This window comes from Solanum stenotomum, chromosome 9 (assembly GCF_019186545.1).
Source record: "Solanum stenotomum isolate F172 chromosome 9, ASM1918654v1, whole genome shotgun sequence".
In the NCBI taxonomy this organism is placed as follows: domain Eukaryota; kingdom Viridiplantae; phylum Streptophyta; class Magnoliopsida; order Solanales; family Solanaceae; genus Solanum; species Solanum stenotomum.
In genome coordinates, this window is record NC_064290.1 from 56,985,414 (window position 1) to 57,011,237 (window position 25,824).

A 25,824-nucleotide genomic window follows, 5' to 3' on the forward strand; every position below is an offset into this window, starting at 1 on the left:
AATTTCTAAGCCTTTTTTGAATAACTTTAGTGTCTAAATCAACTTGTGTTCATCTCGACTAGTTTCGCATGATACATGCTACATGCTACCTTCCACCAACAAGAGGTACTCGTGTAACTCTATTCACCGAGACTTGATCACTTCCTCATCACACATGCTACCTCCCACCAACAAGAAGTATCCAAGTAACTTTTCCCCTCAAGACTAAGACAGATGAAAAAAAAAATCACCTAGCGTGTTTGCCTCTTCTGAAAATTTGAACATGAAACCTCGTGAATCTCCTCTCACTTCATTGACTACTAGGTCATCCTTAATGAACTTTCTGCATCATATTTTATTGCTCATACTTGCTTGAATCACAAACTAACAAGATTCTTACAGTAAAAATAACTCTCATTGTAATTCCAGATCCAGTCAACTTAATCAAATGAACAAGAATCAATTAATAGTGTAGTATGTAAAAACCCTCCAAAAGAGAAAGGTTTCAAAGCCATAGCATCTGATATGTGTCAGCAGTAAGTTCAACCATTGTAGTTAATTCTAAAAAATACATTCAGAATTTGAATTGCCTTAATAACAATACACAAACAAAACTTATAGCACTATAATTTTCTTGTTTGTCCTGTTCTTCAAATGGTGTACTTACATGGCCCTATGTACACCTTATGGCACCATAGGAATTGTATTTGGTCCTGTTCAGAACCCTTTCTTCTTCTTCTGTTCGAAATTTATCTACTGATCGAGCAAAGTATGTCTTATCATGCCAACATTTAGCTTGATTGCCTTCAGAGAATGGTTTCTGGCAAATTAGTGCTACTTTCAATCTCTATACAACTCGTGCATTCCATTTCAACCGTGCTGTGTGAACTCTTGATAACGCAATCAGTGGAGCGATATCACGGATGATCACCCAACCCTGCAGCATACAATTAAAACAAGATCAGAAAAATTATGAGATGAGAGCGGAGACATAGAGGCAGATATTACAATATTTTGTTTACAAAAAAGAGAGTAGAATTTTGCGTTAACCTTTTTGTTAAACTTCCAGAATAGAGCACCTCCTGTGCAGTAATATTAATATTTGTATGCCAGATGACGTCTTTTTCAGTAGGCCACACAAAATGGAATTTTGTAATTAGCAGGAGGGAGAACTAAGCAAGTATGCCTCGAACTAGGTCCACAGTTGCAGTCATAGAAAGATGAGTCTGATCACCAGGTGAGTGATTATGGTCGAAATCACCCTTCTCTGTTTTATATTTCACCTGGGAGTCATCCAAATGAATCATGACTGTTACCCGATAACCGTCCCCCATAAGACACACCTCTATGGAGTGGGCCTCGACATGTTTCCACCTGTGAACCACCACTCCAAATAAGTTATACAAATTCCATTCAGATAAAGTGCTCTTCACATAAATGAACTAGAACAAGGGTAAAGGAAAACAGCATCTCCAAACAAAATCTAAAATCCACAGACTCCCGAATACAATGGTATCATTAGGAAAAACAGCCAAATGACATTTCCATTTTCTAGATGGAACTTCATTACAAACTTGTGCAAGCTAACCAGAGAAGCAAAAATATACTGCTAAATTGAGATAAAGCAAACCGATTACAGAAAGTAGATGCATTCAAACAGTAAATGTAACTTCGAGAACGTTAGAAGTTACTTACTTGTATTAAAAAGTAAAAACAGAGAGCGAGTTTAGTAGAAATGCAAATCAATTCATCTAGTATCATAAACCCAGAAATGAGTTTTGAAACCTACTCGACCATTATATTCCCTGCCCTCATAATGGAGGAAAGTAACAGAATAAACCAAAAAACACAGTTTGGGTATCAAAAGAATAAGTAGTGTGTGCCAATTGCCATTTAGCTAATAAGCCCATGACATTGAGGTTCCACAAGTGGCATACCAAATAGGTATTACTTTAACCAGGCAAGCAAAGCCAAACAGAGGACAACCACAAAAGAATAAAAGAAGGACAAAAGTCATTAGCATAGTGGAAAAGCATTGAGTTTACTTTAAATAATTGATGCAACAGGAACTGATTCACTGAAAGCAGTTTCCAGTTTGCACAAATGATGATTTTTTTTTAATGCAAGGCAATCACCCTGGTCAGTGACCAAAGGTTGTTGCAGGTTTGGCATGACCTCAACACAAATGATGAATTGTTGTCTTCTTTCACGATTTCAGCTACCTCTGCAAGCACCAGATATTTCATTCTCCTCTCTCACATAAAAAAAAAAATCAAAATCTCTCCCTCTCTGTGTGTGCAGCTTTACCTACACAGCTTTAAGAATCATGATATATGAGATACAAATGATATGATGTTCACGCATGATAATTACGTTTGTATCTCGTATAACATGAATCTTAACTCTAAAACTTATCAAAATAGTCTCAAATATTATTTGAATAAAAATTGTAGTCAAGGATTCAAAAACATGATGACACTTGTAGGCATTCATATCGTAAGGTTAAGGTCACTTCCATTTTCATCAATTACACAACTTATTTTCTTTATGTAAATCTTGCTAGATCAATACAAATACATATGGCAATCATGAGTTCAACTTTAAGGTCAAAGGTATCTGAAAAAACTTTAATACAAGGATAAGTTAGGGAAAGTCCACATTTTATTTTATTTTCTGAAAAAGATTTATCATGAAATATAATAAGGAAGGCAACTCCAATATATAAGATGGAAGTGGAGAAGGAGTTGTGTGCCTTGAGGGATTTCTCTAATTAAAACCTTTTAACATATAGTTCAATAAAAAGTAAGTAGAAACCTAATGATGCATGAAATATAGGAGCCATACAAGATAACCTACTCTCCCGGCATTTAATGTATATTCTAGGATACTTGCCTTTCGACAAGAAAAAATAATAGACTATGGAATTACAACATACCCTGCATTGCGTTGCAAAAGCTTTACATGTCAAAATGTAATACCTATGTAGAAAAGAAAGCTCCCTCAATAACTGCCAGAAGCATGTGAGATTGTACTACAAAGCAGAATCTAACTGAAGCTTGGGGAGACTCTTCTGAAGCTTCATCAACAACTCACTGCAGGGAATACTAAATCCTTCTGATTTTTTCTGCGAAAAGTTTGGCAACAGTTCCTCCACATTAAGATCTTCAGAAATATTACAAAGACATTGCAAGATGGTGGAAGTAAGTCCGAGGTCTAGCTCAATGCCCTTAGCAGCCATTTTGCGAAGCAAATCAATAATTTCTTCTGTTTCACCATTCAAACTAAATCCCTTGAGTAAACAATCATACACGGTAATGTCCGGTGTCAAGTCAGAAGCATTCATTCTCACAAATAATTTTTTCGCCTCCTCCATCTGTCCAAGCTTCGAAAACCTGTTTATTAATATGGAGAAAGTGAAGACATCAGGACTCAAACCCCTCTGGGACATATCGATAAGCAACTCCTTAGCAGACTGCAAATTTCCTGCTTCAAGAGTTGAATCAATGATAATATTGTATGAGATTACGTCTGGTTCACAATTTCCATCTAACATCTCTTGAAACAACCTCCTTGCTTGCTCCAAGCTACCCTCTTTGCATAAGGCATCCATCAAGCTGTTGTAATCAAAAGCAGTTAGATGATATCCCTTCTTTCTAAATCTGAGAAACAAACCTTTTGCAATGTTGAGCGCACACAGCTTGCAAAATCCATCAATTATGGTGCTATGGGTTATTGAATCTGGAATAAGATTCAATTGATTTAGCTGCTTCCAAAGTTCAAAAGCTTTGACAATGTTGCCTGCCTTTATATAAGCTCCAATAAGTACAGTAAAGGTTCCAATATCAACTAAAGACTTGTTCTCAACCATCTTGTTATGAATTTCCCCTGCCTTATCAAGGGAGCCTTCTTCGCAAAGCCCACGAATCAGTACATTCATAGTTATAACATCCGGCTGAACATAAGTCTCGTCACCCAACATCGAATCAAAAAGTGTCACGGCATCGTCCAATTTCCCACTTTTACAAAGTCCTTTTACTAGTGTATTGTAAGTGATCACGTCGGGTGTCTTTCCTTTTTCTATCATCAATTTTAAAATGTCAAAAGCATCGGCCAATAACCCTTCCTTGCATAGTGCACTTAAAAGAATATTGTAAGTTATGTTTCCAGGCTCCTCACCCCTACGTATCATCAAATTGAACAATTCAATTGCTTTTTTAGCCATCCCATTATTGCCGAGGCCACCAATCATGCCCGTAAAAGTAACAATGTCAGGCTGGATTCCGCGATCCAACATATCATCATACAACATTGTAGTTTCTTTCAATTTCCCCTGCTTACAAAATCCATTAATTAAACAAGAATAAGTGACTACACTCGGAGAAATTCCTTTCTCCAACATCTCATTCAAAAATTCTTTCCCTCTACTAACATATCCTTTGTTACAAAGCCCATTTATGAGTGTACTATACACAACAACATCCTCTTTCAAACCTTTTACTCTCATCTCCTCCAACAACCCAATAGCATCATCAAACCTCCCCTCCGAACAAAGACCCTCCATCAAAATCCCATACGTATACGAGTTAGGAGCAAAATTCACCACCTTTTCCATACTAAACCTCAAATTCAAAGCCTCTTGTACTTTCTTATCTCTACAAAGTCCTCTCATTAGGGTGTTTAAACTAACTATATCAGGTGTTACCTCTTTCATATCCAAACCCCAAACAAACTTTATAGCATTAACAACCATACCATTTTCACATAAACCCTTTAATATAACATTAACAACATATACATTAACCTTATAACCATTCTTCAACATCAACCCCAATACACCAATTGCTAATTTAGGCTTATGAACATACACAAAACATTCAATTAAAGCAGCTAATGATAAAAACCTGGGCAAGACTTGGGCTTTTCTCATTTTACAGTACACCCTTAAAGAAAGATTGTACTCCTTACTCTTAGCCAAAGTTACAACAAGAAAATTGCAAGTTGACTCAGATGGGGTTTGCCTAAAATCATCAATTACATGGTTAAAAAGTGAAACTGCATTGTTATACTTGGGATTAGGCTTTTCACAAAGAGACCTCAAATGGGTGTCCAATTTTTGTGTATCTGAGAAAAGTGGAGATCGGGTTTGGGTTATTGCTGAAAAGTGTTTGATAAAGAACAGATTTTGGGGGTTAAAGGGTGATTGAAAAGTAACCCAAATGTTTGATATTTGCTTTCTGATTATCATCGTACAGCTTGTATGGAGATTTATGCAGCTGGGTTTTTGATAAAGATCAAGAAAAGACAATACCTTGGGTACAATGAAGATGGAAAATCAGCTATGGTGCCACTGACTGAGGACAGCGGTGGCTCAAGGTAGGGGTGTTAATGTGACAAGTTCGATGGTTATGTTTTAAAAAAGCTTAAGTCATCAGCAGCGGCAGTCATTTAAAGTTATTCGCATAATTCCATTAGATATCTTAACTAAGATTAGTATTTATTGAACATTTTTATCAATTCAAAAATTGTTTCTACTAAGCATTTTTTGATAATCAGCAAAATATATGAAGAATGTGTGATACACTTGCGGTAACATGGCAAAACGGCTAATTAAAAAATAACATGTGGCACTAGGCCTCGAAAATTATAAAAAAATAATTTTGTTTAAAATTATTTCAAACACTTTTTATATCTAATTTTTTTAAAACGAAAAAGAAAAAAATAAAAATGTCAACCTATTCTACCCAATCCCACCCCTACCAACCCCCTTTCATCTTCATCTTCTTCCCAAAACACATTATTTCTCAAATCACAAAACCTAATTCTTTTCAAATAACTTGAAGATTAACTTTTAAAAAATATATATATACATTTTCATACTAAGAGTGAAGAAGAAAGAAAATTTTGCCGGCGGTTATTCATTTCTACATCGATGACAAAATGAAATTGATAGCTCAAAAATTAATTCTTTCAATTTTTTGAATATCATTTTTGATAAATTTAATGGGTTTATATATGAATTTGAGTAAAAATCTTTGTTCGAAAATTTTGATAAACAAATATCGGCTAACTTTTTTTATACGTAAAAATCATTTATCTTCTTTCTTCTTCTTCATATTTGTTCCTTATTTTTATGAGATTTGAAATAAATCATACGAAAGTAAGTCTTTTTTTCTTTCAAAACTGAATCTTCATAGTTGATTTTCATTTATCTTCATATTTGAAAGAAATATTATTCTTTTTTTTTATAAAAAAGAAAGAAAAACAATGTTGGAGTTAAAATGAAGAATGTTTTGCAAACTAAAATATGAAGAAGATGATAGATAGGGAGTGAGGTCCTTTTCTTTTTTGAAAAAGTGTAAATGAAAGAAGAAAAATGTTTTTAAGTTAATTATAATGCCAAGTGTCAATAAAAGAAGAAAAAATGTAAAAAAAATTCAAAAAGACACTATTTTGAATCTTTTCACGCACTTCAGGGAAGTGCAAAACACATTTTTGCCATATCAGCGTTTTGTGTTTAATAGGTACATGTTTTGAACAATTTAGGTGTTCAATAGGTACAAGTCTTAGTTGAGGTATCTAAGTGAATTATGCAGACAACTTTAAGGGGCGGTCGATGACTTATGCCTTTAAAAAATTATACTATTCTAATTTTCGGCTAATTTATAATGTATAATCAAAATTAGATTTTTTTAAACCATCTCAGTCGTATCGGTTTCTCTTTGGTATCTATATGATTCAATTATTTTTTATTTTTTTACTTTTTAAATATCACCACAAAATATACTATTATCAAAATATTTGTTTCGCAAGTATGTTCTTGAAGAATCATTCAATTCTTCACCAAGAATTCAAGAATATAAAATCTTGTTATATATTGTTCAATCTTAAATTTTTAACAAGAGTATTATAGTATCTTTTAATTTTAAACCTAATTAATTAAAGATTAATTAAAGAGCAAAGACATAAAGTCGTCCAATCACAATAGGACTTAGGTTAGATTTATATTTGAAAGATCTTATAAAATATATTTATATAGTAAATTTAACCTATTGTTAATATATAAAATATATTTACATACATGTAAGGTTATTGTTAAGATTTTTTTATAAATTAAAAAGATCATTCCTATTGTTTGGGACGGTTATACACTTAAATATAAGTCCATAATTTTATTTTTAAAATGATATAAATCGATTCGGTTATATTCGATCGGTTCAATTGGTTTTTCATGTTCTTTTGGACACCCCTAACTCAAGGTTAAGGCCGATAGAGTTTTAGGCAATTTGGGGCCCAAAAAAGTACTATCTATTTTTAATTTTTTTTATCAAAAGTATTTTAGAATTTTGAGTTAAACAACTTAAATCTTTATAGTACGTAATAAATAAAGTTTTTACCTCACAATCCAACTTGATGTATTGCAAATAAATGTCCGACTTCTTATGACTATAACTAATACTTATTTTTATAAAATAGTACTAATATTTATGTGAAATTAAATCTTAAATGTCTTTTAAGAATATACAATAAAACAAGTCATATGCAAGACTAAAAAAAAGATCTAAATTAATAATATTTTGTGTATGCATATATATATTTAAGGCCTCTTATTATAAGTTAATTTTAGACCACTAATTTTATTGAGACGTTCTGACTTAAGATGGCTGGGTAATGATCATTTTTTGTCTTACCGTCGCTTGTGTAATTTTCTGTGTTTAGTCAAATTTAATTATTAAATATTAGCATGGAGTGTTGTACATTGTGTAGTGGAAAGTTGGACTCTTTTAAAGAAAATGATTAAGAAGCTATGTGCAAGGATATACAATTGTTGATTATTCTTTTCAAGTTTTCATCTAGAGCTCTCATTCTTTTGTGTGACTTCAATTTATAATTTTTGAGTCGAAAGTGAAAGTTTTTTACCTCCAAACTTACCTTACGAGTTTGAGTTACTAAGATAGTAGAATTATTCAAAAAAAATATATATTTTAATCATTAGTTATTTATGTAATATAAACAAATAATTCTTTACTCTTTTGTTTTTCTCTTTGTGAAACATATTATGTTCTTTATTTTATTTATGTGCCTTAATTTAATTAGATATATTATTTAGAAAATGTAAAAAGAATTTTTGAATTATTAAATCTTAAGTTAATGATGTGCAAAATATATAAAAATTATATTTGAAATTTATAACTTTTAAACATATCACGCCATTCTTATAAATATCAATTTAAAAGAGAAACTTTTAAAAATAACTGTAGTTTGAATTTAATACAATTTGTAATAACATGTTAGAAAAAGGAAAGAAATAATTGAGATCTAGAGAGACACGAGAAAGATACAATTGATTTATACATCTAATCGACTTTTACCACGATACAATTGATACAATAAAATTTTAATCCATTAACTATAAAATTTTAGTCTATTCACGGACTAATACAGTATTCCAATGTCAATAACAGAACAAACCAATATTGCGGTTGACTTAGCAATTACAATTCGTTTTTAAATAGTCCTATTATCATATGTGTTTGGTGTTACCTTTTTGTATTTTTTATCGTTAATTGCTATCATTTATAATTGTATTGTTAACTATTATCATTTTATTACACACAGAGAGATGAGAGAGGCGAGTGAGAGTGCAAAGAGAACAGAGAAAGCACGAGAGGGAGTGAGAAAGGAAATAAAAATTTGCTATAAAATCGTAATTATAGTTATGAAGTATAAATTTTTCATCTATAACTACATATAAACTATAGTTACATATATAGTTTAATACTCCGTAAATACATATCACATATTTGCGTTCGACGTAACTTTTCCATAATTGTATGATGGGCCCCATTAAATTTACAGCCCAACAATGAGTCAAGCAGGCTAAACACGAAACTTATCGAGAATATATCTGGATTCTTCTCAGCAAATGGATGACGAGACGAATCGGGCCCCACACATGTTGACCCAACTTGAAGTGGGCCCCCGAAATTGCCGTAACCCGAAAGCAATTGTTCCAATTTTCCAAATGCGTTGAATCTACGCGTTTTTTAAAACCCTAATCCCCAAATTACCGGACCAAATTTGTAGCTACAAACAAACCACAGCCGTTATTAATCAGGATTAGACATAATTAATGACGTATTTAAGTTAATAAAGGTGTTGTGGGTTGGGAATATTGTGACCCCACTTACACCGCCACCATTTCTAGTTTCTTGTCTATAAATAAAGAACAAGTTTTTCTTCAATTGAAAAACATCATCTAGTGTTTGATTTATTTGATTAGTCTTTCTAAAGGTTAGTTCTTTCCTCTATTCTTTTTTTTTCAGTTTTGAATAAATTTTGGTTTTTTTTTTTTAGTTTCATCTTGCTACTTTGTTTTTGGGTTGATTAGACATTTTTAACTTTGTCGGTTGTTGGGTTGTGGTTTGTTTGGCTTTAGTCAATCAAAGTTTGGATTTTGATCCCTGGATCATCTATATTATAGTTAAAGATGGTCCTTTTCAGCTTAAAGTTTTGAACTTAGTTGGTTTTTTGTTAACTTTGTTAAATTTGGACTCTGCTTGTATGTGCAGTTTTAGTCAATCAAAGTTAGGATCTTTAATCTTTGAATTATCTAGGGATGATTGCAATTGAATCTCTAGGATAGCTAGTTGGGAATTTTGATATGTTGATCTTGATATGTTCTCATCTGATCTAGCCTTGGTAGACATAGTTACCTTGTATCTGCCGGGTGGTGTTGTGGAGGTGGTAGGTATCATGTGGAATTAGTCGAGGTGCGGGTAAGATGTTCTAGATATCATGGTTATCGAAATATATAATAATTGTTGATCTTGATCATTTCATATTGCTTAATAGTTAGGTAGTTGGACTTTTATATGTTAATCATCTCATGTTTGCTTAGAAGTTATACTTTTATATGTTAATCATCTCATGTTTGCTTAGAAGTTATGTTGTTGGACTAGTTGGATTTCCTGATATTGTTGATCATCTCATTGTGTAGTTTAATTTCTTATGTGTTGATCATCTCATATTTGCTTAATATGTATGAGGGGTTGCATATTTGATCTGTTAATAATCTCATGTTTTGCTAAATATGGATTTTTGTTTTGTTGATCATCTCATTGTGTAAAATTGGGTTGTTCATATTAAAGAGGTGTTCTTTATTTGCAGCTGTTGTTGAGCATCTCATATTGTTGCTTAATACTTATGTTGTTGGACTTTTAGTATCTTGATCATTTCCATATTAAAAGAAGTGTTCTTTTTGCAGCTCTCTTGTGATCAATTTACCAAGCTTCAGTTTCGGAGCGTGAGAAGTTCTCTTCCAGCTATTTACATGGTTGATATCGACGTCCAGATCCCATCTGCTTTCGATCCATTTGCTGAGGCTAAGGACTCCGGTGCACCTGGAGCCAAGGAGTATGTTCATATTCGTATACAACAAAGGAATGGAAAGAAAAGCTTGACGACAGTTCAAGGACTGAGGAAAGAATTCAGTTACGAAAAAATCCTCAAAGATCTGAAGAAAGAGTTCTGTTGCAACGGGAATGTTGTGCAGGATAAGGAACTTGGCAAAGTGATACAACTTCAAGGTGATCAAAGGAAGAATGTTTCTCATTTCCTTGTGACTGCTGGTGTTGTCAAGAAGGATCAGATCAAGATTCATGGTTTCTAAGTTGTTGGCTATTTCGAGTTATTGAAGCATAGTAATATATAACAGTTGTTTGGATTTGTTGTTAAAAAGTGTTGGTTTTTGTTAATGCCCATGATATCTTGCCATGGGTTTCTTTCCGAATTGTGCTGGTTGTACTTTGTTTACAGATAATAATAAATTTGGTTTTCTAAAGCTAATTGATGTTAGTGTCTGTGTTTATCCTGACCTTGCAATCCATTTATACAGCCTGCATAGTACTTTATTACCAGTTGATAGCTTGTATATCTAAAAACCTGCCAGTTTTTCACCTTGAATAGTCTCTGTCAGTTGCCAACAACAGGACCACATGATAACTTTGGAAGTTTACAAGTGTATTAAAAGAGAGATTACCAAATTTACACAACTGAAGAGAAATAGGAACAAGCTAAAACCTAAGTTGCTGGTTCTATCTTCTTTTTTTTTGTTTCTCACTCGATGTCTAGTACCCATATTGGAGTCTGACTATATTTGTATTCAAGCTGCGGGAGGAACATTCTCATCTACTGCTTAAAATCCATTGGTGGTGGTTCTATCTTTGTTGGTCAAGCACCAAAGGGCATATAAATGGATATGTTGCAGATAGTTTATTCTGAATTTGCTAGTTCATTAGGAAAAATGAATCTCAATGAATGACAACTCATTAAACATAAAATGTGGTGAAATCTTCGACAATTGAAATATTTCATTTGCTAGGAGTGGCCTAATTCAAAGCCTTTTCTAGTCCCAAACTGATGCAGTTTACACAAGGGAGGAAAAATCGCACAGAAGACAAACAGAAACACTCAGAAAAGACTGTTTTGAACTGAGAAGATCACAAATATACATGTTTTTTTACTGGAAAACTGTAAAACATCTCTAATGGTAGCAACAACAGAGCTCATCGTGCACATTTTCAAGAATAGCTCTTCTACAACTTTCCCGCGAGGAGACTCATGCAACTAGAAGACCTTGCCTGGTTATTTGGCTCCACTTCTCATCATTGTACAGAATTCCTCATAATTGATTCTTCCATCCTGAAAATTCGACAGAATTAGCATATGTGGCAAGGGGATACAGTTCAACTATTTAGCGAAAAACAGTGAAAACTCACATTGTCTGTGTCCACTTCAGATATGATTTCCCTTATACAGGATGGATCGCCTATTCCATGTTCTTGCATAGCTGCCTCGAGTTCATCTCTTGTAATGAACCTACAATGATAACATGAAAAAAAGTAAATTTTGAGCCAACTATCTCATGATTCTATTGGTTTGATCATGCTTTTACACTAGATGTGCACATAAGACGTACCCACTGCTATCTTTATCGAAATACTGAAATGCAGTATATAGATTTTCGTCTCTTTCTAGCCTGTGCTTATGCATGGTGGCGGTGATGAATTCAGTGTAGTCGATTGAGCCATTTCCATCTACATCAGCCTAAAGTATACAAGGCACGAGATATTATTGGGGCACATCAATTCAGTAATTTTATGAAGTCGAAAGAAATGGTTAATAACTTTTAGTAGTTCCGACTTACAGCTTCCATCAATTGCTTGACTTCAGCCTCAGTGAGCTTTGACCCAAGTTTAGCCAATCCACTCTTCAGTTCTTCATAAGTGATAGTGCCACTATTATCAGTGTCAATATTGTGGAACATTGCTTTGAGCCCGTGAATTTCTTCTGCAGAGAGATTCTCGGCAATGACCTGATTCCAACAACAGACAATGCAACGTGTTATTACTTGCAGAAGGAAGAACAAGACAGCTAGCATGCAAGCACAGGATCCCAAATAAGGAAGATACATGGACCCCCAGAATAGAGTAAATCGTCAAAAGACAATTAGAAGGTGTACTATGTTTATCATACAACTATGAGTAAGTAAGAAAGCCGACTAACCAAACTCACAAAACAATATGGTGGCTCATGCTAAATCTAATCATGTTCTTCACATATTGTTAGCGTGAAAGGAACGGAAGGAAGTGAGATTAAAGCAGATAAAGTGAAAAAGGTCATTTTCTTGCATGTGAAGTACATGACTATCATATGAGGAACGCCATACATGCAAAAAGGCAGTCCTTTCATTTTCTTTAGACAAAGAAAGCCAATAGAAGAAATTTGAAATTATACCCTTGTATCCCCTTTTCCCTTTACCAAGATTCAGTTGCAGAAGAGTTGACAAATTCTAAGATTACCTTCAAAGCGAGTTTCTTGAGTTTGTTCATAGCTCTGAATTGCTTCATTCTTGACAGGACAGCACCCTCTAATGGTTTGTCTGATGCAACACCACCTTCTTTCAGCCAAGGATGCTCTGTCAATTACACGCACCAACAGTATGGTTAGAATAAGATATAACAAAACATACTGGCAACACATGTGTATCTGTTGTTCTCAAGGCCAGTGTTTTGGATGGAGGCTAGGCAAGCGGCGAGGTGCTCGCCTTTTTGAAGTGTGGCGCCAATTAATATAAAAAAATTAGAATATTTAATTGAACATATAAAAAAGCAAAATCTCAATAGCAATAAATATTAGCAAATATTTCAATTCAAAAACTAAAAATAGATAGTACATACCAAAAGTCTAGAACTTGAATGAGAAAAAAACAGAACAAAAGTCAAAACAATGAGAAAAAACAGAGGTAGAAGTAACTCTGAAGTCTAAAGAAGAAGGAAAAAGAATCAGTGGAAGAAGAAATCTGAAGAAGAAAAAAGAAGAAAAGAAGAAATGCGTATTGGCTGGATTTGGGAGTTGCCGGAAAAGTCTGGCTGGTCACCGGAGAAGTTTAATGTTGATTGGTTAGAGTCACAGTTACAGTCTAAGATTGCAACTGTGCAAATTTGGAAAGAAAACCCTAAAATTACCTTTTAACTTTTAAAAATCCTAAATTGGTTGCCTTCTATTTAAGAAAATCCAAAAGGCGACGCCTTTCTCGCCTATGACACCATGGTGTTGCCTTTAGAAGATCGCCTCGCCACAAAGCTAATAGGCGATGAAGGGTGGCCCCGCACCTCGCCTCTCCATTGGCGACGAGGCGATCGCCTTTCACAGCATTGTCTCAAGGAGTACTTTCACGTATTAATAGCCTAAATTGTTGTGACATAAAGAGTTCTGATTTTAAACATCAATAGAAGATATATTTGTTCTGCACAAAACAAATGAGAAGTATTTTCCTAGAAATGGTTGAAGCTAAGAAGCAGGATTCTAAAAAAAAGGGGAATGAATTCTAAGTGTCAAATAAAAGATAAGCTTTGAAGGTGATATTGCAAGCTAAATTGCGCCTAGTAATTTGAGCTGCAAACAAACAATGTGCCACCTCAAATAAATGCCAGCAATTTTCATGAATCTATGTTTCTTCGATATCAAGGCTTATCATGTCTCACCATTCTACCTTTCGAGTTTCAAATTCTTGATAGATGGAAAGCAACAGATATATAAGCATGGAAAGAAACAGGCAATGTTACTGTACATGTAATTCTTTATTTCTAAAAGAAACAAATATGTGCAGTAATGTCAGAAAGGAAATCTTCAAGGAGTTCTGAATCTACTGAAATCATTACCAATCTTAAAATCAATAAACTATAGTTTAAAGGCCACATACCGAGAACTTGTGCAGCTGTAATCCGTTTCTTTGGATCTTTAGTCAGCATCTTCTGTACTAGGTCCTTGGCACTACTTGATACAGACGGCCAAGGCTTGCTTTCAAAGTCAATGGTCCCTTTAAGTATGGCATCAAATATACCCTTTTCGGTTTCTGCATATCAAGCAAGTAGATACCGTTAAGTCCTTGAATCCTAGAAAGTGGCAACAATTGTCATCTGTGTATTATCTTAGAAATGAGAAGCAAAGTAGATGACTTCACCTGCCCAAAACGGAGGCACACCACTGAGTAGTATATAAAGCATAACACCTGCACTCCAAATATCTATCTCCTTGCCATAACACCTCCTTAAAACCTCAGGGGCAACATAGTAAGCACTCCCAACTATATCCTTGTACGACTTACCTGCATGGGATTTCATATTCAGCTATCAATGCAGAAAAATATTAGCAGATAGAAGCTGTGTTAATATTAGTCAGGAGAATAAGAAAATCAAGAAACTCGGCAAGGTTAGTATTAGTAAGGAGGATAAGAAAATCACAAAGAAACTGCCAAGGCATGGTACTTCAACATATTTGTAAAAAGGGAAGGCGTTCATCAGAGCTGAAGTAATCAATAATTGGCTTACTAATACACACAATCTGTATGCAGTGAGTGTGCAAAATGCAACTACGGTTTCATAAATGTACATGCAATATAGCATGCCGATTACGTCAGGTTTTAAAATTCTGACTTCTCAATCAAGAGTGAGAGAGAAGCTGATCTAGCGTCACAAACAGAATACACCTACATGCTGATTTAAAAAGGTGAATAATCAGCTTATCGGGCTAAAAAACTGCTAGTTTCATTTTACAAACTGAATAGGACAGAATTAAATTTGGCTGCAAACTCAATCTAGTAAAACTAACGTTTTCTCTGCATATTCTCATCCAATCTTGCAGTGCAACAATTTCATAAATTAAAAAGAAAAGCACAATAATCAGCAGCCTGCTTACTATCTGATGATCAGCGGAGTACTCATATATGCTTGTCGATTATTTACATTCAACTAAGAGGTTCCCCTTAAATGTTTCCCCAGATGTCAAACATAAGTGTTTCCACTCACAAAAACAGAAAATATGACACTTGAATGGAGGACATACGATATACAAGACTAACGTAGGTGTAAGTGGTAAATACACGTGTGACTGTGATTACTTCTAAAGTTAACATTTTTAGCTAAATACTTAATCCTACCCCTGAACTTAAAGATCAAATTTTTAGCATTTACATGTTCACTAACTTCGCCTACGCAGAGACAGAAGACACATATCTGTAAAACACGGAAATGTAAGTGATTTGAAAGATAATTGTGCTTCAATGCAATAGAATTGACAATTAAAAAACTTGGTAACATCTTTAGCTAAATACTTAATCCTATCCCTGAACTTAAAGATCATTTTTTTAGCCTTTACATGTTCACTAACTTCACCTACGCGGAGACAGAAGACACAAATCTGTAAAACACGGAAATGTAAGTGATTTGAACGATAAATTGTGCTTCAATGCAATAGAATTGACAATTAAAGAACTCAGTAACATTTTCAGCTAAATACTTAATCCTATCCCTGAACTTAAAGATCAAAGTTTAAGCCTTTACATGTTCACTAACTTAGCCTACGCGGAGACAGAAAACAAATCTGTAAAACACGGAAATGCTAGTGATTTGAACGATAATTGTGATTCAATGCAATAGAATTAACAATTAAAGAACTCGGTCCAAAAGTAGATGACATAAAATGACAATGTAAAGCAAAATATACCTTCTTGAATGAATACTGACAGCCCAAAATCAGTAATCTTTAGTGCAGCATTTTCACTCTTATCAGACAACAAAAAGTTTTCAGGCTTGAGATCACGATGCAACACGCCCATAAAATTGCAAACGTGCACAACATTGACAATAGCCCTACACATTGTTGCAGCAGCTCTTTCACTGTAATGCCCCTTTGCTATAATTCGATCGAATAGCTCTCCCCCTCCACACAACTCCATCACAAGATACACTGAACCTTTATCCTCATAAGCACCTTTAAATTCAACAATATTAGGTTGTCCACTCAAATGCTGCATAATCTTAATCTCCCTCCTCATATCATCCTTATCAGCCTTAGTAACAAGCTTCTTTTTCGATATCGATTTACAAGCATATTGTTGACCAGTTACAATTTCAGTACAAAGATATGTAACACCAAATTGACCCCTACCCAATTCTTTACCAAGAGTATAGTGCAACTTAACATCTTCATATGGCTTACCAAGAATTGTATCATACCTTACAGCTGGTTTTGGGCTTGGTGGAGGTCTCACATGCAATTGAGCTTCAGGCCCTGGAGATTTTGTATACTGAATTTCATTTCTATGAGTTGGAACTCCTCCTGATCCTGATCCATGGTGCCCATTATTAGCATTATTGGGTTTACCTTTACTAACACAAATACCCATTAAAGCAGATCTAGCAAAATATAGCTGATAGAACTTAAACTAAACTTGATTAAACCAAAAAGGTGTAAAAATCAAGAATCAAACCAAGAACACAGATGGGTATTCAGCAAGATTAGATTTTTACTAAACCAAAATGCAAAAAGATTGAATTTTTTTCTTCAAAATTTCAAGAAAATACGAAGGGATTTGGGAGTTGACAAAAAAAAAACAGAAAAATTATCAGAAAAAATCAACAACCAACCATTGTTACAGCTAAAAATGGAAAATGGGGCAAAGAAATTGACTAAAAAAAAAAACTTGGTCAGCAGAAATTTGAGTTGAAACGTTAAAACATTTTTATTAAGACAGACGAAGACGATGAGAAAGTGGGGAGAAAAATAAAGTACAACGGCTTTTTCTATTTTTATTTTAATATATTTATTAAGTAAAAGATAATTGGTGGATCTTAGTGTCAAAATGGCAATTAAAAATTGTAAATTATATTGGTTGTTATATCAATCTTAAAAGATTTTTTACGCGGTTAGATGATATGTTATCATTTTTATCACATTATTTATTGATGCCATAAAATTATATATTTAATTCCATCTATAAATTGATTTTCTTTTTTAGGAGTGAAAGTCTCAATAAGAATATTGGTTTTTATTGTTCATTATGATATGAATATACCTTATCGATTCGTTATATGTATGGATGATAAGATTTCATTGATACATAGTCAATTCCAATAGAGTTATTGGAGGGTTCCATTGGTGTGGATTGAACTTATGAATTCGTCAATTATGCGTTGGACGATTTAACCGTTCAGTCTTATTTTATTTAGTATCTCTTTATTTATATTTTTTTTCTAAAAAATTATTTGATATCCCATTTAGGGATTTTGTGTTCTCAACTTCTTCGATCCGGGTACCGCGCAATCCGTGTAGATCTATATGAAATGGAATACATTCATTTTGTCAATTTAAGTATTGAAGTGGGAGTAACAGATATTCATTCCTAAATTATATCACCTATTGGTGGAATTAGCTCGCGATAACGCTCAGCCACCTGCTCATCTCCGATGACGATATCGTCGCCGAGGATAGCGTAGCGTGTAAAAGGAACTCCTGGATATATTTGGGCTGCTACGAACCAAGTATACATGATCCTGCTAAGCAAGAACAACTATTGACATCAACTTTGTGGTAAAGCCCTCTCTCTAGGATATGACACGAATTTCAATGACGAGTTAAATTACTTGTGTTAGTATGAAAATCAGCCTCACAAAAAAAGAAATTCTAAATAACATTTGATCATATACATAAACATCTCCGAAATATTTACATATTTTCATGTTTCTTTTATAAATAAATTAGGTAATGTATTTGTACTTCGCACAATCATATATAATAATTTTTCCTCATATTAAAATATTTAAAAATAACTTAAAATATAAATTTCTAATTCTTATAAAGTAAATCATTTAAACACATCTGTTATATTAGTTTTTTAATTGTAACTTTTGTCCATTGATATATTTGTTTTTCAATTTTGAATGATCTTTCCTGTAATAAATTAACAATTTACACACAAAATTAAAAAGTATAAAATATTCTATTTTATGACTCACACTACTCTCATTTCCAAAAACTTCATGATGTGAAGGATACCTGAAATTATCAATATAAAATAATGATTAGTTTAAATAAGTTTAGACCTGTTAATAAGCAGCATAAAAAATTGGGAAAATTATATGAAATAACAAACAATTAATTAAAATTAAATACTATAACCACAGTTTCATTTAATTCTAATCCGTAACAAACATTTTGTCATTCGTCTCTCTCCCCAGATTTCTCGCTCGCCACTCTCCTGATCTCGCTCGCCTCTCTCACTTTATACAAACACAAATATATAAATTATGTTTGTGTTTATATAAAGCGAAAGAAAAATGTATATATACATATCTTTTCGTTTGCCTCTCTCCCCAGATATCTCGCTCGCCACTCTCTTTCTCTCGCCTCTCTCACTTTATACAAACACAAATGTATAAATTGTGTTTGTGTTTGTATAAAGCGAGAGAAAACTGTATATACAAATACAAATACATATCTTTTCGTCCTATACACTTATAATTATACAATACAAATCTTCCCTTGCCAAATTCTCTTTTGCCTTTCTCTTTTTCTTGCTTTATACAAACACAAATTATACAAAAAAAGTACTTTCTTATTTGTATACAGATTCCAAATATATACTTATACAATTGATTCTTATGTATAAGTATACCGAAATATACATATTAATAGTCATAGCAAACATAAAGTTTGTTATGGAGTGCAATTATGCAAACTATAGCTATAACGTATAAATATGATTTTTATGTTTGCTAAACCTAAAATTTATTCTAAAAAATTATGACTAAAAATTAAGTCAATGATAATCCTAATTAAAAATTGCCACGTACAATATTCTTCTAATATTCACCCTTCATTTCATTATTGAAATCTTAGAATTAATCCTCTAGCTAATGAAGGCATGCATAAAGAGAAAGAAAAAAGAAAAGGAGAAAAAACATAATAAAAAGACGTTAACAAAAATATATAAATAGATTTATTCACTAAACAATTGGAATGTATTCTTCGAGATTTTTTTTTTTTAAATCTCATTAACAAAATTCAATAAAAAAAAAGTACAGTTGACCATTTATATTTTTAGTATATATTTTACAATACTAAAAGCAGCTTAAACATATAATAAAAACAGAAAATAAAACAAAGAAAAAAAAATATAGCTAGAATCTTCCATCTAAAGTGATAGCAAGGAAAAATATATTTTATGCTTCTCAGAGAGTTCTTTCTATCTGTGATGGTGATAATTGAGGGTAGTTTAATTTGATTTTTCATGTGCTCATCAATGAATTCACCTCCATGGCACAAAAAACACTAATGAGAACAAGAATTCAAATGTATAGTCAGTAACATTAAATTTTTATGGGACTAAAATAGAAAGAGATTAGGATTAATGTGTTATTTAGTATTTGTAATATTTAATACATTAATTGAAAGTTACATTTATTACCCAAGGTTTATTTATTTTTCCTTATATAACCAACTAAATGTTATATTATCTCATATGTATGAGAACTTTTTAAGTTGAAATTAATTATTATTTCAAATCAAACAACTCCATATATGAGATATAAGAAAAAGATGAAGCACAATCTGTTGGAACAGTTAGGGCTAGTGCAATGGGTCGGATGAAAAGTTCGACAGCTTTTCTTGAAATTGTACACATTTATGAAATAGTTATAAAATATTTGATTTGTAAGCTCAATAATTATCATATATTAACTTAAAATTGTATTATTATTTTTTATAAATTTAAAGTTTAAAATCAACGACTCAGTGGACACATGCTATAAGTACGGATTCGGCTCCTCTCCATTTCTCTTCTCTCCATTTTTCCCCAAGTTCTAGCTTGGATTGGAGACACATGTCATAGTTTAGAGTTAATGGTTGAGATCTAATTGATTTGCAAAGTCCTAACCATAGTTATTTACTTCCATATATTTGCTTCTTAAATATTTTGCAATCCATTATATTTTTCCTAAATATATTAAAAACTTTTCTTTAGTGCATACATATTTAAAAAATTTACTAAATACTTTTACTTTTTTTGAAAAAAAATTATAATACAGTTAAACATTTTTATTATTCTAATAGAGTATTAGGAGTTACGATGTCTATAGAGCAATATGAACTTCATTTAGGAAGTAAGAAAAAAAATTAAAGTTGAGTGACAAAATTTATTTTACTCCTAAAATTAAAAAAAAAATGTCAGGTCACAAATTTTAATTTTTTATTTGGCAAATATTATTTGAGAAATGACAAATGTTAGGGAAAAAAGTAAAAAATCAACAAAAAATTACTCAAGTAATTAAGAAAAGAAATTCTTTTAAATATATTTAGAAAAAATATAATGTAAATTTAGAATTGTTGGATTGCAAAAATATTTAAGAAGCAAATATATGAAAGTTAATAACTATGGTTAGGACTTTGCTTTAATTAATTAGATTTCAACCATTAATTCTAAACTATTACATGTGTCTCCAATCCAAGCTAGAACTTGGGGAAATGGAGAGGAGTCGGATCTTGTAAGTACCAACTCAAAATAAATTATTGTTAGAGGTGTTAAGGATTAAGCTTCACAATTCGTGTAAGAGACTTTGTGCAACAATTCTATGCTAGCTTTATAAGCGGACATAGAGTATTGATTTCGAAATTATAAATTTAATTTTTTTTATGTGAAATATAAATTTATTACTTAGTTGTCATGCTAAGATTTTGCACAGACTCTTGAGAAAAATTAATTAAAAGTGTAATTTGACTAATATATTTTTTATTAATTCCTTAATTTGTATCATTGATGTGCTTCTTAGTTCCAGAATAACTAATGCTAAGGGCATAATTGAAAATTATAATAATTAATTCTTAATTGTTAAAATTGACAATTATTTTGGAATAAGTATTATTAGTATATATGACAACTAAAAAAGAACGAGGGAGTAAACTATAAATAATATATAATACTCTCTTTAGTCTATATTAAGTGAATTATCGGGACATTTTTCTTAATTCAAAATAAGTGAATTGTTCAAAGTTGAAGAAATTTGTTGAGCTATGCATCTTTAAAAAATTTAAGGCTAAAAATTAAGGGTTACTTTTCGCTATTACTTTTTTAACTATTCTTAAATTATAAATTAAATGATTATTTTTTTCATTCACACAAACAGTACTCTCATTCATAATTTTAGACAAAGATATAATCATTTAAAGAAAAAACTTTTACTAAATGACAATTTAGTTGCAATAATTTATCCTTTTTAAAAAATATATTTAATTTTAATTTAGTTGCATCAAATAAATGTTGAGTATTATTCATCTTTTAGGAGTTATCGCAAGGATAAACATGTTAGCTAATAACTACTAATGACAGTGTTTATTTTTAGTTTGAGCTTACATTTCCTATCTTTAAATTTCGTAGAACTCATTACACACTTATTTTAATATTATCTAATATGGTTTTAAAATATTTGAACTAATTAGGATGTGATGCACATGTAGCGCACATGTGTAGACACTAATTTATAATATATATCACAGTTTATTTGTATTATTTTGACTTAATATAAGTTTAAGAAAATAATTAAGATTTTTAAATATTATAATCTTAAATTAAAGATATGTTAAATATATGAAAATATCATTTTATCTCGTGGCCTTAATCATCATGTAAATTGTAATGTAAAAAATTGTACTTAAATGAGACATGCATTCTTTTGAAAACAGACTAAAAAATTAAAATAAAACAAACAAATTGAAATAAAAAGATATACACTTATAAGAAACGAACCTAACAATCCACAAGTAATTGCCATGAAATAACGAAACCATCAGTATAAATTTGATTGCCATGAAATAACGAAACCATCAGTATAAATTTGGACTAGTCAGATGTATTTGAATCAAAAAGATAGTGAAACAAAACTTCTCTTGAAACTAATAACTCTTAAAAGATCAATCAAGAAAATGGTACGAACTTACGACAAAAAAATAAAATAAAATGGTATGAGTAAAACTTGAAGTATATAAATACATTGTTATTAAAGATATTTTGTCCATATTGCAAATAATATAATTAGATATTAAACAATTAAACGAAGATAACAATTAACTTATAAGACAATCTACGATGTATAATATGGGTTCACAATTCACATATGTCAATCATAAAAAATTTCACTTGTCCTCTAATGTTTTCAATAAGAGTATCTGAAATTATTTTAAACTTTTTGCTTAAAATAATAGAATATTTGAATTAAACAAGTACAACTTATATTATACGTGTGCTGAAAATTTAAATTGTACTATGCCAACTTCGATAAAATTTCTCAATTATTTCTATAATACCTTAAAAACACCCATTTATTTGACTAACTGAACTTACATACACCCGTGATCATGCAACGTGAGTGAAACACATTCCTAAATTCTCGCAAAGTTTAAGGGTATTTTCAACACTTCTTATGACTTTTTATTAAGAGTCTCATGCTCCTACAAGAGTTTAAGACCACTTGTTATGTCATGTGGCAGATCAAAGATGTATCTAATTAAGTTTAGTTAGTCAAATAGAGAGGTATTTTTAAGACTATCAATAATTTAAAAACGAAATTAACAATTTGAGTGTATACAATACTTCTCACAAACAATATTTGAGAATAAACAAACAATTTAGACCTAAAGGACCACTTTAACATTTAACATCAACCACCAACTCAAAAAATAAATTTTAAAATTTTATCGATAACTATTTCGGGACCAAAAAAGATTCCATTCTTATATACAAAAATACAAAATTATATATTAAAAATAAGATAACAGACCTTCCATGATAAAATATCAAGAGGAAAATACCACATGTTTAACACCATATAAAATAAAAAATCGTTAAAAGAAGAGAGAATAGGAAAAAAGTAATAGAAATTTACTCGAATTTTTTGTCAATTTTGAGAATGATACACTATGGGTGAAAGCATATATTAAATTTGGACAAAAATTATTAAGTTCAGAAGCAAAACCAAAAATTATTATATATATGTGACATTTTTTGAATTTCGAGATTCAAACAAGTCTATCTTTGACTATAAATTTTTCATATATCTTTTAATTATTTTGAATTGTCAATTATTGTGACTTATATTACTTTCTTTTTATGTAGTTTACAAATATATAAATTTCATTTCAAAAAAATTAAAGATTCCACACACAAATTTTCGCTCAGAGTTAAACTGTTTAACTCTCAAAAAACAAGAAGTGTCACATAAATTAAAACAGGGAAAATAACAATTTTGATACGACACGCCAGTTGCGTTGAATGAAAGGGATCATTCAAAAGAAATCAAACATTTAAAAAACGTGGAATTATGATACAAAAACCACTATAAAAACATATGGATCGATCTTACAGCTGCATGAAATTAATAAATATTACACTACTTAGTAAGTGATTTATTAGTATATTTCAAATTATTCAAAATGGCGTTCTCCGTCGCATCGGGAAGCTTCTATATGCCGGCAACGGCAGTAAACGCCGGGCACAGCCGTACTCCGATGGCCATCGGAATTGGACGCGTGTCAGTTGCTAATTCACGCGCTCCTTTCGTTTGCTTAGCCAGTACCGGTGACATCTCATTCCTTTGTTTTATTATTTATTACTTTTTCCGTTCATTTTTACTTGTTATATACACCCCGATACACTCTCGATATGCAGTATGACATAACAAGTGGTCTCAAGCTCTTGTACGAGCATGAAGTTCTTAATAAAAATCGAGAGAAGTGTTGAAAATACCCCTAAACTTGATGAGAATTTAGGGGTGTATTTCACTAATGTTGCAACATCGGGGTGTATTTAGCTTCAGTTAGTCAAGTAAAGGGGTGTTTTTAAGATTGTCAATAGTTCGAAAATGAAATTAATAATTTACGCCAAATTTAGGGGTGTTTTTGATATTTCTCTCTAAAAAAGAATATCATTTATTTTGAAACGGAAGAGTAATAATATTTGATTATTTGTCTAAAGTTTTAGTTATGATATTTAATTTTTTTTTAGGTAAAAAGGAGGAAATTAGTACAGATAAGGCACCAGCTGCAGTGGGGCCATATTCTCAAGGAATTAAGGCTAATAATTTCATTTATGTATCTGGTTCTCTAGGTCTTATTCCTGAGGTTAGTGATAATTAATCATTTTTAATCCTTAATTACATCATTTTAATTTGTTACATTGGTTGATATTTTATAATTATTTTTTGTGATTGACTGTAGACTGGAGCACTCATATCAGACAATGTGGAGGATCAAACAGAACAGGTTTTTTGAATAATTAATTTTATTTCTTCTGTTTTAATTTATATGACATTGTTCGACTAAACACAAAATATCTGAGTTTCATAATGATTTTTTCAGGCTCTGAAAAATATTGGGGAGATACTTAAAGCTGGCGGTGTTAGCTATTCTGCAGCTGTTAAGACAACAATCATGTATGATGCATAATTAAAGTTTTTTGTGTTTCCTTATAATATAGTTAATTTTGATTATTGATGTTGAATAATAATATTAACCTACAGGTTGGCTGATCTAGGGGACTTCCAGAAAGTCAATGCAATTTATGCTAAATGTGAGTACAACTACCTTTCATAGTATTATTAGTACTAATAATTAAGTTAGATTAGGTCAAACTTTGAAATTATGTATACCTAAGACAGGTAACTCTTCATATTAAAGTCAGGATCTCAATATGGGTATCGAAAATTGAATTATTTCTATTAAGTTTGCAATGGTAACTTAAAAAAAGAGTCACAATACAGCAAGATCGCAATTATAAGTGTCTTATTTAGTTTAGAAATTTAGGGACTTATCTGTCAAGAAATTGAGATGATTGATCTTAGACTTGAGCAAAATGTTATTTGTAAACAACAAAAATATATCCAGTTTAATTTCCACAAATAGGGCATGGAGTGGGTAGAATGTTCGCAACCTTACCTCTACCTCATTTGTTTCCAAAAGATCCTCGACTCAAATAACGTATATTCACTATTGTAAACAACAACATACTCAGTGTAATCTCAAAAGTAGAGTCTGAAAAGTATAGAATGTACACAGATCTTACACTTGCTTACTAAAGTTAGAAAGATTGTTTCCGAAAGACCCACGGCTCAAATAACGCATATTACTATTATGTACTAACATGGATATATATATCAATGTTGCAGATTTTCCAGATCCTGCACCAGCACGTTCAACTTTTCAAGCAGCAGGATTACCCCTGAATGCAAAAATTGAAATTGATTGCATAGCAGTATGTTAAACAGATTCAAGTCTTCAACTTCCATGGCAGCTATGATTTTAGATTCAAATAAAGTTAAATAAAGGAGATTTAAGTCTTTAATTCAGAGTCTCTTGATACTCTGCTTTAGATTCAATCTCCATTGCTGCAGAGTGCAGCACCAATAAATTCTGTAAAAAAGGGCTCTTTCAGTCCACATAATAAGAATTCATCGAGCA

At 31.7% G+C, this 25,824-nt stretch overlaps 4 protein-coding genes across 5 annotated transcripts; 2 read left to right on the forward strand and 2 right to left on the reverse strand.

Moving 5' to 3' along the window:
- Window positions 1–475: 475 nt before the first annotated feature.
- Window positions 476–5,357, reverse strand: LOC125876146 (pentatricopeptide repeat-containing protein At4g28010). The gene is made up of 3 exons (XM_049557259.1): window positions 2,958–5,357; window positions 1,030–1,353; window positions 476–916 (listed from the first exon to the last, which is right to left on the reverse strand). Exon 1 carries the CDS (start codon window positions 5,222–5,224, stop codon window positions 3,011–3,013), a length of 2,214 nt encoding a protein of 737 aa, XP_049413216.1. The 5' UTR covers window positions 5,225–5,357; the 3' UTR covers window positions 476–916; window positions 1,030–1,353; window positions 2,958–3,010.
- Window positions 5,358–9,086: 3,729 nt separating this feature from the next.
- LOC125876162 (protein translation factor SUI1 homolog) lies at window positions 9,087–10,805 on the forward strand. Of its 2 annotated transcripts, none has more exons than XM_049557281.1 (2): window positions 9,087–9,270; window positions 10,244–10,805. In XM_049557281.1, exon 2 carries the CDS (start codon window positions 10,310–10,312, stop codon window positions 10,646–10,648), a length of 339 nt encoding a protein of 112 aa, XP_049413238.1. In that variant the 5' UTR covers window positions 9,087–9,270; window positions 10,244–10,309; the 3' UTR covers window positions 10,649–10,805. The 2 variants fall into 2 exon arrangements, with proteins under 2 accessions (XP_049413238.1, XP_049413239.1); XM_049557282.1 differs by lacking the exon at window positions 9,087–9,270 and adding an exon at window positions 9,394–9,755.
- A 515-nt stretch (window positions 10,806–11,320) lies between these two features.
- On the reverse strand, window positions 11,321–17,020 carry LOC125876148 (calcium-dependent protein kinase 2-like). Its single transcript, XM_049557262.1, has 8 exons — window positions 16,045–17,020; window positions 14,504–14,647; window positions 14,243–14,395; window positions 12,840–12,955; window positions 12,185–12,352; window positions 11,957–12,084; window positions 11,757–11,856; window positions 11,321–11,679 (listed from the first exon to the last, which is right to left on the reverse strand). Exons 1-8 carry the CDS (start codon window positions 16,724–16,726, stop codon window positions 11,623–11,625), a joined length of 1,548 nt encoding a protein of 515 aa, XP_049413219.1. The 5' UTR covers window positions 16,727–17,020; the 3' UTR covers window positions 11,321–11,622.
- A 6,716-nt stretch (window positions 17,021–23,736) lies between these two features.
- LOC125876160 (reactive Intermediate Deaminase A, chloroplastic-like) lies at window positions 23,737–25,822 on the forward strand. The gene is made up of 6 exons (XM_049557278.1): window positions 23,737–23,947; window positions 24,374–24,489; window positions 24,586–24,630; window positions 24,727–24,800; window positions 24,888–24,937; window positions 25,533–25,822. The coding sequence occupies exons 1-6, from the start codon at window positions 23,803–23,805 to the stop codon at window positions 25,625–25,627; spliced, it is 525 nt and encodes a 174-aa protein (XP_049413235.1). The 5' UTR covers window positions 23,737–23,802; the 3' UTR covers window positions 25,628–25,822.
- The last annotated feature ends 2 nt before the right edge of the window (window positions 25,823–25,824 follow it).